The sequence below is a fragment of the Leptosomus discolor genome, chromosome 3 (genome assembly GCF_034619465.1).
Source record: "Leptosomus discolor isolate bLepDis1 chromosome 3, bLepDis1.hap2, whole genome shotgun sequence".
Taxonomy (NCBI): Eukaryota; Metazoa; Chordata; class Aves; order Leptosomiformes; family Leptosomidae; genus Leptosomus; species Leptosomus discolor.
The window spans coordinates 23,729,633-23,742,245 of NC_141393.1; the positions used below are offsets into that span (position 1 = coordinate 23,729,633).

The 12,613-nt window shown below is 40.0% G+C and overlaps 1 protein-coding gene across 1 annotated transcript in view; it reads right to left on the minus strand.

Moving 5' to 3' along the window:
- TSHR (thyroid stimulating hormone receptor) overlaps positions 1 to 9,156 on the minus strand; it is a 77,275-nt gene extending 68,119 nt beyond the window's left edge. The window contains exon 1 of the mRNA XM_086462222.1: positions 8,987 to 9,156. Within this exon, the coding sequence (XP_086318348.1) occupies positions 8,987 to 9,156 (170 nt within the window). The remainder of the gene's footprint in view (positions 1 to 8,986) is intronic.
- Positions 9,157 to 12,613: the final 3,457 nt, after the last annotated feature.

Here is a 12,613-nt window from a genome sequence, read left to right on the forward strand (position 1 = left end):
AAAGCAAGAGGGATGATCACGGGTATGGAACCGTTTCCATGGAAGATACTGGATAGCTGGGTCCCTTCACTCTCACTGAGGAATGGCTGAATGGAGTGGTAATAGAGGCCTACACATTAGGAAGGGCAGGGAGAAGATGGGATTGACTGTTTACCCTTTCTTCAAAAATAAAACCAAAATGCCATATATATGAAGCTAGAGGGAGACAAGTTCAGGAAGTTAAAAAAAAAAAATCAAAAACCACAAAACCACCAAAGCCAAAAGGGAAGTGTTTCTTCATGCAACAGGAAGCTTATCTGTGAAATTCCTTGTCAAAAGACATTGTGGATACAAGAAGCTGATATAAGCTCAAGGCAAAATTGGACATGCAACTGAAAGAGAGATCCACTGAGAATTAAATAATAGGCAAAAAAATATATTAATGAACAGGCTCAGGAAACGACTTCAACTGAAAAAGGTGAGAAGCTGGGAAAGTATTAAGGAAGTATCACACGTGCTTGGCCTGTTCTTATGCTTCCAGCTGTCTGTGGACCCTCTCAGATATAGAGCACTTGGCAAAACGAGTCTTTCATGTCAATCAGCATGGCTATTCTTATGTTTTTAATGTCACTGCTGTAACCTCATAAAATAATTGGGTTTTATTGATATGAAAACTCACTTCACTTCTATACCTCAATTAAATCTATTGAACTAAGTGGCAGAATTTTTGCTGATTTCATTCTTCAGCAGCTAGAAATAGTCTCATGTATTTTCAGGGTAAAAAAATCCATCTCTTCCTGATCTCCTCAGATGTGCCATTTTACATCCAGAAACACCAATTCTACTTGTAGTACCTAGTCAGCACTGATATTGATGCATTTTGGAACAGCACATCTCAGGAAAATTGTGGATAAGCTGGAAAGAATCCAAAGAAAAGCAGCAGAAAGAGAGTGAAGCAGTGGAAAAGACTGCTGAGGGGAGCTTGTGAAGACTTAATCTGTGAAAGCTTCTAAAACCAAAACATCTTTCAGTAACAACATGAAAATGGTTGATTCTACATAGAACAAGAAGAACATCTAGTTCATTAATCCCCTTATTGTTAAAGGTTGGGACAATATTAGGGGAATGTGTAACATTCACTTCTCTTTTTCTTATATTCTTCTCTCAGCACCTGCTCATGGACTCTACCAGAAACAGGATAGTGGACTAGGTGGACCTTTGGTCTGACCAAGTACTATTTCCCTGCTTGTAACAGGACTTCCTTTTGAGATACTTTATGATAATATTTTTTCCATGGGTTAATGATTTCATAGACTACTTTTAAAACAATTCAGTTACAAGAGGAAGGTGAACCAGGAAACGAGAAAATCTGGGGAGAAAGAAAAAGGAAAATGGCTATACTGTGATCACCTCTTATGTGAAAATGCCTTTCAGTGACAATGTCATTATACAGATCTTCTGGATTTGTAATGAAGGGAATAGTTACCTTTGCAAGATGAAAGAAGTACTGCAAAGATAGGAAGATTTGAAAGTTCCAGCAAACTTGGTCTTCTGTTGATTATTAGACCTTTATGTGAAAGGTTCCATTTTAAAAGGAATATACAGATTTAGACACTGAAGTTTAAGTCCAGAAATGGTTCTTGAATAATGGCACCATCTTGTTTTTATTAAGTTGATATGAGAAATCTTTCAGATGAGGAGTTGTCTGCACTACAACAGTCTGAGACACAAAGAAGGCAAGGGGGACTTGCCTACGATCCCTATAGGAACAACAAATATTGCCAGATTCAACAAAAAAAGAGGTTTTCTGATGAGGAGACTGATAAAGGTGCTGAATTACATAACTCAAACAGAGATCAAATTCTGTGAGAATTGCAAATAATGAAGAAGACAAGCCAGTGATAAACAAGAGAGCTGGAACATTTGGTAAATTGAGTAAAGCGGACAATGTACATTGAAATAACTGAGCTAACTGAGTTAAGAAAATAGTTGAGGAAAAAATGTTTATAAGAACAGTAAACTACAAATTTTTCTTACAGATTGGGCAGACACTATTCTTAAAAACAAAGAATTTGAAAATGACTGAAAGGCTATGCTTAGTGGATAACTGATTGGAGCTCTATGTCCAAAAATGTTTAATAAAGCAGATGGATAGTTCAATTCTAATGCCCGTAGTTCAAGAAGGAGGTAGAAATGTTGGAGACAGTTCAGAAAGGAATTACAGGTTTAAATAAAGTATTGAAAAATATGCCTTACATGGAAGACACCAGATCACAACTTATTCAATTTATCAAACCAAAAAGGAACAATTTGGTCAACTGTGAGAATGTGGGACTCTTTTATCTGACAGGTAAAGGCCCCACAAAATCTAGTGGCATAAAACTACAGTTGCCCAGATTTCACCTCGGGAGAGAAAGGATTTATTCCAACCATTATTCCAGGATAGTTCTGGCACTTTTCTTATGGGCAGATCAGAGGATCAAAATTAGAAGCATTAATTTCTCGGAGTCAATGCAGAGAGTGGCAATTTACTCCAGAGTAGGAATACAAAGTGCATAAATTCAGTCCTAAAATGCATTTCCCTATTTTGTGCCACATAGCCATTAGCCACAAACACAGACAAAAAGCAAGGATGATTGAGCATTTGAACAAATTATTAACAGTTGTATAGGATTCTTTTTAACATTATTTTTAAACCATCAATATATGATTTTTCTAGACCAAAAAAAAAAAAAAATTAAAAGGAGAAAGAGCTCTAATTAACCGTAACTATTGGGAAGTTTTATGCTTTTTATCATCCAGCATGTCAGACTACACGTTCCCATGAGCACTCTCGGCCTTAAAATCTATGCCTCTACAACATACTAGGAAGGGAAAACAAATAATGTTCACAAACAAGCACTTAGCATTTTATTATAACATATTTTACCACATGTCTGTTCATGGACAGTGAGTTTCACTAAAACATGCTCATTTTGGTGCAGTCAAATGGCAGTAGATCATAAGCCATTCACAACTGAAATTTTTTTTACACTGTAATTAAGATTACATCTTCCTGAAATCTTACGAGGCCAGTTTCTAAAAGATACAGTCAAGAAGCTGCGTTATCAACCTTTATGAAGCTAAGCCATTAAACTGTAGGTTTTAGTCTCCTGCAATGGATCTGTGTAATCCCTGCTCACTCTAAGGGCAATTAGTCTCATTAAAAGGGAACAGTAAGATTTTGGTCTTTCCAGCTACCAATAGTAGCTGGTAGCAAGCTATTGAAGAGAAACAGCAGGATATAAAAATGGCATGTATTGATGGCAGCTCACTCATCAAGATCACAGCATATCTATGTGCAGCTTACTACAACACCCAGGTTAAAAGAAACTAAGAACAGCCTAAACAAGGAGAAGCCTACACCCAGACTGTTCGACGTCATAGCTCCAAGTAAAGGTCCTTTGATGAATTCCCTGTATTCTGAAAATTAAGAGTTGGTTACCACCTTTTTTACTCCTTGCTTAAACACATTGTCAATTGATAAAACAGCTTGCTTTCCAACGTCTAACAATAATTTGTCTCAAGTCTTTCCCAAGGTCCTTGTTGGGTTTTTTTGAACATGTGAGTTCATGATTCCTTCAAAGAACTATCATACATATCTGTGAGGCAAGCTTTACCCTTTATGAAAACTAGATTGATTCCTTCCTAGTTTTCACAGTTTTCCAGAGAAGACAGATCTATCAGCATTTAATTCCCAAGGTATTCGCTAAAGCATGTTTTAAAAAGAATTCCTGTCACCATGGCTGATTTAAACGGTAAGTTAAATACTACAGTAGGTAATGCAGTAATTTCATCTTTTAATGTCTTCAGAACGTTTACACAAGTATTATCTGGCTCAGGCAATTTAATTTTTCAATTAATCAGTTTTCCAATTTATTTCAAACAAGCTTCATACTGACACTTCAGTTTGATAGAGGTTTTCAGACTTACCCTCTTTTGTGTTTTGAAGACTATACTGAGTTTTTACGATATTACAAGTTTCTCTTAAAAATATTTTTGTACTGTATTACTTTAAGTTTACAAAGTTTTCCTCATTTGGGCATGACTTCCATTTTCTGAAGGATGCCCTAATAGCGTCCTTCAGTTGTCTGTTTAACCACGTCAGTGTTTTTTCTGTTCTTTTAGACTCTTGGTACTTCATCATTAAAATAGGGATAATAATTTTGTGCTTATGTTACAGGGTTATTTATGAAGACGCATTTATGAGGCTCCACACTTAATTCTGAAGTAATGAAATCTATAAAAAGATCATGATAGAATTACCTGAAGTCAGAATATTTCTGAATTTCAGACAATTTGTAAGATTAAGATTTGGGGAAAAATATTTTAAATCAGTTTAGTTTATTTTCAATACAAAGTGGAGACATCATCTTCAGTTTTACTTGTAGTTTCTGTGAACTCAAAATCCTCTGAACTACACATTAAGCACATGAAAAAATGTAGATGCCAGTGATGCAGTTAGGAAGAGGGGAGAGGGGGAGAGAGGGGGAGAGAGGAGGGGAGGGGAGGGGAGGGGAGGGGAGGGGAGGGGAGGGGAGGGGAGGGGAGGGGGAAAAAAGAAAAAAGAAAAAAAGAAAAAATAAAAAAGAAAAAAGAAAGCAGAGAGGGCTCAGCCCTTATTCATTTTGTGGGGAATAATTATTCAGCACTCACAGAGCTCTGAACTCGGGAGATGCTGCCTTCTATTCAGTCACACTCATACATATATATATATATAATATATATATATATACATATATATATATACTGGTTTTGGGGAGCAGATGGGACTGCTTTGAGTAACATTTATGGGAGGGAACACACGACACTACTGTTGGCTTGCTATAGAAGGTATAGGGAGCAGATGAAAATATTGTAAGCAGGCTTAAGGGACATTATATGGACCTAAAAATGTTGTGTATGTGGCTGCTGATGGGAGGACAATGCAGCATTTTCAACAACACTAAAAATGAGTCTTTGCAACTCCTGTTAAACTTATGGAACTCATTGCCAAAGGATATTATGGTTGTTGAAATAGGCTCAAGATACAACTGAATGAAGCACAAACATGAAACTCAAAGAGACAGAGAAAAGCAATCCTTTGAGGATTACTACAACGACAAAACCACACCAAGTTTAGAAACTTCATGCAGCTAAAAATAATTGCAAGCTGAGACTGTTCATAGAGAGTACCATATGTGATTTCTATATGCAGATACTTAAGGAAAATTATGAGAAGGGAAAACCTGGAGACAGGATCCTGCATTAGATGAGAACTATTGGACTAATTTGCTATGGCTATTCTTAAGTGGTGGAAAACTTAAGCGAGGTTATTAAGGATATTGGGGAAGGGAAGGGGAGCTGAAGTTATTTTAGTAAGTGAATGCAGGTGATGCAAAGCACAAATAAATTAGAAGCAAAACTTTATTAGTTTTATTGCCAAAGGAAAAATAAAGAAAAGCAACTAATAATAGATTCATAAAATGAAAAGCATTGAGAAATGTGTTGAGATGGTGCTGGGATAGTGATACCATCTGAATATTTCATCATAATGATGACAAGAAAGGTATTACAATAATTCAAGCATTATGATGCAATTATATCTTTGGACAAAGGTTTAGTGGGGTTTTGATGATCTGTAAGTGTAATTCTTCAGAGCCATTAACCCTCACTAGTGGATCTGCTTGCACTGAAAGGTCAGAATCTCCCCTGGCATATTCCACCAAACATGGAGGAGGTTATAGCACCAGCTGTTGCTCTGCTCCAGGACTGTGCTGGTGAAATAGAAAAGCACTCCCAGCCCGGGGGTTGGGACAGGGATCCCCTCAACACCGTGCATGCAGTGCCACTGCCACAGCATGAAAGAGGACTGGAATCAAGGATAGGCAGACAGAAGCAAAGGAGGGCCAGGCAGGGGTAAAATACTGGCAGAGCAGGCCAGGGTGTCAGCTGCGCAGAGAGAGGCGTGAAAAACACTACAGATGTGATCAAATTATTGATACCTAGTTTCAAATTTTTAAGTACTGTATTTCAATACCAGAACTGCTTTTCTACCATAGTATGGTATGAGTATATAATTCTTAACGTCAGGCAACAAGACAAGATTTACCTGTAATACACAAAACCTTTTTCTTTTTACTTATTTTGTTTACTCCACAGAAAAAAAGAAAAAAAAATCTTGTACTGAGAAAAAAGCATCTCAAAGAAGAGTATCTGTGCACTCAGGCATTCTGGATAAGCACCTGCATTAGCTATATTTGGACAGATACATTAAAAATGGTTTAAAACAAAAAAACTTTCCTGGCTGAAGTTCATGACACTTTTCCACTAAAACAGTTTGGAAATAAACAATTTTTGCAATTTCTTATAAGCATGGCTTGTTAAAAAAAGGCTTACACCACTCTCTTATAGGGTAGAGAAATGAGAACAGTCCTGGTTGAATAATAGGAATGAAACTTTAATTGGAGTTTCAAGATGCTGTGCACTGAAAAGAGCTCATCATCTCCAAAACCTGGCAAAGTGTTGAGATTAAACTCACCAGTCTCTTAGCTTTACAAACCCTACAAAACTGAATAGCAACACGAGAAAGTTTTAAAATCTGCAATCTTGAGTTTCACACATAACCACCAAGAAGCAGTTACTTTACCTAAAGTGACAAAGTTGCTGGATTTGGGGAAAATTGTAGAGGATTTAAACATATAATGTGCAGATATGCACAGCTACATGCTTCACTTCAAAGAAGTGCTCACTTGTTCTTAAGGTTAACAGAAACTTCAATTATTTTGGAATCTTTGTTTAATTTTAATTTTAATTCAGAACCATTGCCAGTTGTAAGGCAGAAGAATGCAAAACATAACAGAAGCAGGGGCACACACCTTAAAATATCTCAGGAAAACTCTTTGTCTTATGTTATGCTCCACACACAATTAAGTCAGTCTGAAACATCTAAAAGTACTCTGAATGAAAACCAGATACAAGTAACTGTTATGACTCCCATTTTACATATGGAGGGAAAGAAAGATTAAGTCATTTGCCAAGAGCTAGGGACTATAGAATTACATGCAGTCCAACAGACTTCACCAATTCAAATAATAGCAGAGAAGGAAAATATACACAGCTCATCCAAAGAGAAAAATGCAAACTGAAGTAAAAAATACTAATCTTTTTCTGTGAACAGCTCTGTTTTCCTTATTCCCTTAGAGAATTTTCCCATTTATTTTCAAATCAGACTATACAGTGCATGTTCTACCTTTTCTACCATACACTGTAAAATCACAATTGTCATTACCTGGAATTTTTTCTTGTCTTATAATGGCTATGGTAGTGAGGATACTTCTTGAGAAGTTTGCAGTGGTCACCCCAGTTGGTACAGAAGATTAAAATACACCCAAAATAAACAAAAAAATATTTCTCAATTGTTTTTGTTAATTACTTTTTCTATGGAAATAAGATTTTCACTGGCTCTTTTTGTCTTTTAAAACCAGCAGCTTACGATCGTAGAGTGCCCTTTACAACAGGTGTCTAAAACACTACAACTCCAGCAGCCAAATTGCTTTATTTGTGAAGCTGTATGTACAGAAATACTATTCAGCCATCATACTAGCATTTTTCAAGGAAAGTATCCAATTCCATTACATGATCTCATTGTTTCTATTAACTATTTTAAATGCCTGTATGAAGGCATATTTCTCTTATAAACTGAAATTGTATTATTTTCTAGCTTATCATGGTAGATTTCAAAAAACATACTACATGTTACACATAGTAACATTACCACAATTTCAAACTAAATAAACCACGTATACAAAAAAACCGCACATACAAACTGAAACCCGTATAATTTAAAACCTTATCAACTGAAATACTGCAGTCTAATAACCCAAAAATTTAAAGGCATGCATAAATAATGGAAATAACATAAGTAATTCTTTCTCTGTCATTTCATGTAAGTGATCAATTTGCTAAGCCTCTACTTTCAGATGTTAAAAAAATCTTGGGAAGTCCATTCAAATGAGTTCAAATAATTTCATGGCTCATATGTTCAAATAAAGTCCCGAGAATCATTATCAAGACACAAACCAATAAACCTGCTACTGTTTTATCTTGCAATTAAATCATCTGAGTTTGTTTATTTTATCAGAAAGTAACCTACTTACAAATGAACCTTCACTTGGAGACATTTTGTGCCCTGTGAGACAAAGTAAAAGCCAAGAGTGATTCATCTGCTTAATTATAGCTGATTGGTGCCATTTCAGTTTCCCCTAGAGTATTTATCTGATACATCTCTATGGGGCTGACAGATAGGACACAGAACACTCTTCTGGACTGGCAGCAGGAACCCAGACAAGATACTCTACAGTGCCTGTAATGGTACTAAACACTGAGGTTTAGGTACTTGAATTGCTCTACCACTTTGTCAAGCTCCAAATTTGCTGCTGTATCCCATAGTCCACACTTTTGTTTATCTGGAGTACTTCATCTCTCAGATGGTATATTGAGATTCTCAGTTCCCATGGATTCTTTTTGTCGGGCTTTGGCAAAGAAGCTGAAAGTGCACAGAAGCTTTTGTGGAACTGTTTGTGAGGTGGCGCATCCAATTCCTATTCTTTTTTCAATTACAAAACTGTGTTTGATCTATCCTTTCTTCCCCTCTTCTCCCTACACACATGCCACACAGAATCCAGCCTTCCACTCAGTTTGCTCACAAACAGACTGATTTTCCCATAACCTACCCCAAACTTCTAAGGCCTGACGAATGATCATCTCTTCACATCTCTATAAGGTTTGAGATTCACTTTTCCTGCATCTCCCTGGCACACACAGAGTCCGCACTTTGCCGCTCCTGCGATGGTGTATTGCCCAGGTAAATCACAGCACTTCCCCCCTCAGGACTTCCCTCCCTCATCTCACAGGGCATTAGCTCAGAGCTCGCAAAATACAAATACAACCGGCTACTGTCTCCCCTAAACCATCCCAATTTACTCACAGGGTCTGGGTGTCCTCCGGAAGGCTGGGAATGAAGTGGATGTCCCTGCAAGTGATTTTGTAGTCATCCCAGTCGGAACACTCGCAGAAGGCTGAAGGACACCTCTCTGTGCCCTGGCTGCTGAGCACCAGCACCAGCAGCAACTGGACGGCTACCGGGAGGCGCAGCATCTTCCGCCGCCCGCTCCCGCTCTGCCCCTCGCTCCTCCGAGGGGAAGGGAGGGGACACCGGAGCTGCAGGGGCAGACGACGCTGTCCCGCCGGGAGAAGCTCCCCGGGAAAGGTGGCACCTTTGCTGCACAACACCGCCTCCTCCCTAAGCGGGGACAGGAAAGGTCTCGGCAAACCCAGCGCGCCCTCGCCTCCGGGCAGGCTCCGTCTCCTCGCCCCGGCCCCCGCGCCCACCCGCCGGCCGTCCCTCCCTGCCGCTCCCCGCCCCACACGGGCCTGGCCCCCTGCTCCTCGGCACCCCTCCCGCGGCGTCCCCCGGGCCTGCCCCCTCACCGGGGCAGCGCCACAGCGCCGAGCCCGGCCGCGCCGTCCGGGACTCCGCCGCTCCCCGCGCTCCCGTCCGCGGCCGGCGGGTCCCAGCGCAGCCGCCGGGCGCCGGGGCCACCTGCCGAGGGCGGCCGGGACTGCGCGGGGCGAGCGGGCTCACTGCCTTGCCCAGCCCAGCCCAGCCCAGCCCGGCCGAGCCGAGCCGAGCCGAACCGAGCCGAGCTGTCAGCGCAATACTAACTCACCTGTAAGAGCAGCGAAGTTAAAAGAAATCTTTACATCGAGTAAAAATTCACTAACTGCACAGTAGGTACGTACTAAACGTAAAGCAGTTAAAAGAAGCACCGAAAATTCAAAAGAGTGGTTTTGAAAGTCGCATGATAAAAGAGAGCAAAAGAAGGGGAGAGAGTAACATGTTTCACACATCAGAAAAGATAAAATCCTTTCATCAAAGAAAGAATGGAGAAAAAAAATTAACCTTGAGAGAAATAAGGTGGAATTATTGGCATCTGAAGTAGCTATCTACTCCGGTCACTGTTAGGGACACAGGTTTACAAGGGACATGGTACAGAGGTTCCCACACTGAAGCAGTCATATTTGTGTCTGACAGACATACTAAAAGCTGAAAAGAATCTGGTTAATACTTATTTAATACTGTGTTTCTTTGTAAGCAAGAGATATTCTTGGTAAAAACAAATATTTAAAAGTAGTGAGAGAAAAAAGGAGATATTGTTTATTTCAATGAGGCAGTAAAGAAAGTTCTTTAATACTTTGCCTCAATTCCTTTAACTTTTTCTTTTTTCTCAACTAAATGCCAGTGTTTTCCCCTTCATGTAGATTTTGTAGATGTGTAGATACACAAGAAAAATGGCAACAAAATGTAAAAAAAAAAAAATCTTTAACCTTAGGAGCAGGAAATTTGAAAAAGTAACCTACTCACAGTAAAAATATTAGACCACCATCTTCTTGGATAAATAGGTCCCCTCCACCTAGATCAGAGTTATTCAAAAGTTATGAGTACAACACATCAGATATTACTTTGATACAACTCTTTAAAAGTAATTTAAGTCGGTTCATTAGTATGTGTTTCCTAAATATAATTAATGCCCTGAACATATCTTTTTTTAGGTAAGCAAATAAAGCTACGCCTACAAAGAAATGCAATATAAATCCTGATCTTGTAGACATATGTTAGTACTTAGATCTTGTGTAAGTGAGGAATCCCATCAGATACATTTACCCTGTTTAGGATAGAGGTATCCTTAGGGGTGTCCCAGTGAGGGGACCAGCTGAAGCACCCACCATAGTGTGTCCTAGACTACTCCACACTGCATTGCATGGAATTCCCTTGGGAATGCTGTCTGTCCCATGCCCCGCTCAGTCATGTCCTTCTGGGACACTGCTCATATCTGTAACTCACCGTGCAGCCCTAAGAGCCACCACCCACCACCACTTTTTGGTGTCCATACCAAACTGACTAAATAAAAATGAAGCCACAGGCAGGTCACTGGATTTCAAGGCTGATGAACAAGGGAGCTGCACACCCCACTGGGTCACAGGCAAAGAAAAAGGTATGACTTAGTGTTGTCAGGTCAGACATGGAGCTCTGTAACTGTTACCACTTTGGTCGGTGCAAAGGGAGACTCCAGTACAGTGTAAGCCAGACCAAGTTGCTGGAGGCTGCTACCAGTGTGTTCAGGCTTGCCATTTCTCAGCGGTGGGATCATTGTTCTTTCCCAGCCAACAGCTAATGACAAATTTCATGAATAAAAAAGCCACAAGCTAGTACATGTTCTGAGGGTGGAAGCACACCTATTTCTGGGCTGCTATCCCATCCCACCCTGTCCCCTGTGGAAGCCAGCCACACCATATCCCGTGTGGCATAGTAATTCAGGGTTAGCAAGTCTAACATTACCACAGTTGCTACAATCTGCAAAATAACTTACTGGTTAGTCTACTCCGTCGTTGTTGTCCAAGACCTCCAAGGTAATATTGCCTGGTATTCATGAAGCATGGCCTGTCTTCCTCTTTTGGAGACCATAGACAAGACACACATTCTCATCCATCCATCATATCAGTGGTGAGACACGCCTGTATCATTTCATAATACTCTGAAGTCTTATTAATATCTGAGGGCAACACATAAGAATGGGGACCAAGGCTGCAGTGCAAGCTCAGGGTTCCTTATTGTGTGCTCCATACAATCCCATCAATCCTTTTCCAGATCTGGAAACAACACTTCAGTGCCCACTCATCCTGCAGTGAGGCACTTACCAGGATCTTCAGGACTTGCCTTCTTATTTCCTCTCATGTTGTGGTTTCCATGATTTATGTTGTTGTAGCCACACGGCCATAATTTTTAAATATGAAATGCAGATACATCAGAGATCAAACAAAACTACAAGTTTAGTGGAGCTAGGCCTGTCTTGGGTCCTCTGCCCAAAAGGAGTAATCAGACCCTTAATGAGCTTCACCTAATGTGCTACAAAATTCAGACAGTGCTACAGCTGCCTACAGGGTTTTCCCAAGATATCAAAATTCTCTGCTGGCTGTCTTGTTCTTACTGCCAAAGTATCCAGCTTGTCCTGGGGATACTGTATGCTGTGTTAGCAATAGGACACTAAAATCTCAGTTCCTTTTGGCTTTGGCACAGAAGTATTTTGGTTCACACAGGCTGACACAGAGGTGTACAAAGCCATCTAGCAAAACAAATGTATCACAAAGCTGTCACGGGTCTGTTCTACACCTGATTTTCAGGCAGCGGGTACAAGTCATAGTTGTTTCATCCAGCAAACAACATTGCTGGCAGTGTCCAGAAGCAGCTTGTCAACTTTGAGCAGCAGAATTAAAATCCTCTTCCAGCTTAATCTGTTTTATCACAACCAGATGATCTTTCAAGTCCCTTCCAACCCCTAACATTCTGTGATTCTGTGATGACCTAATACGACTTGGAGCACAACAGAAGAGTCCTTACATTTCATGACATGGCCTGGTTAGCAGGAATAGACCAGGGATGTGTATCCCCTCTTTAGTGACAGTACTGCTGGGATGATTTGTTGCAACCTCATGTCTGTACTCTCTTGCAACTCCCCCTCTCCCCCACTTTTATTCCGACTTCAGCGTTACTTTT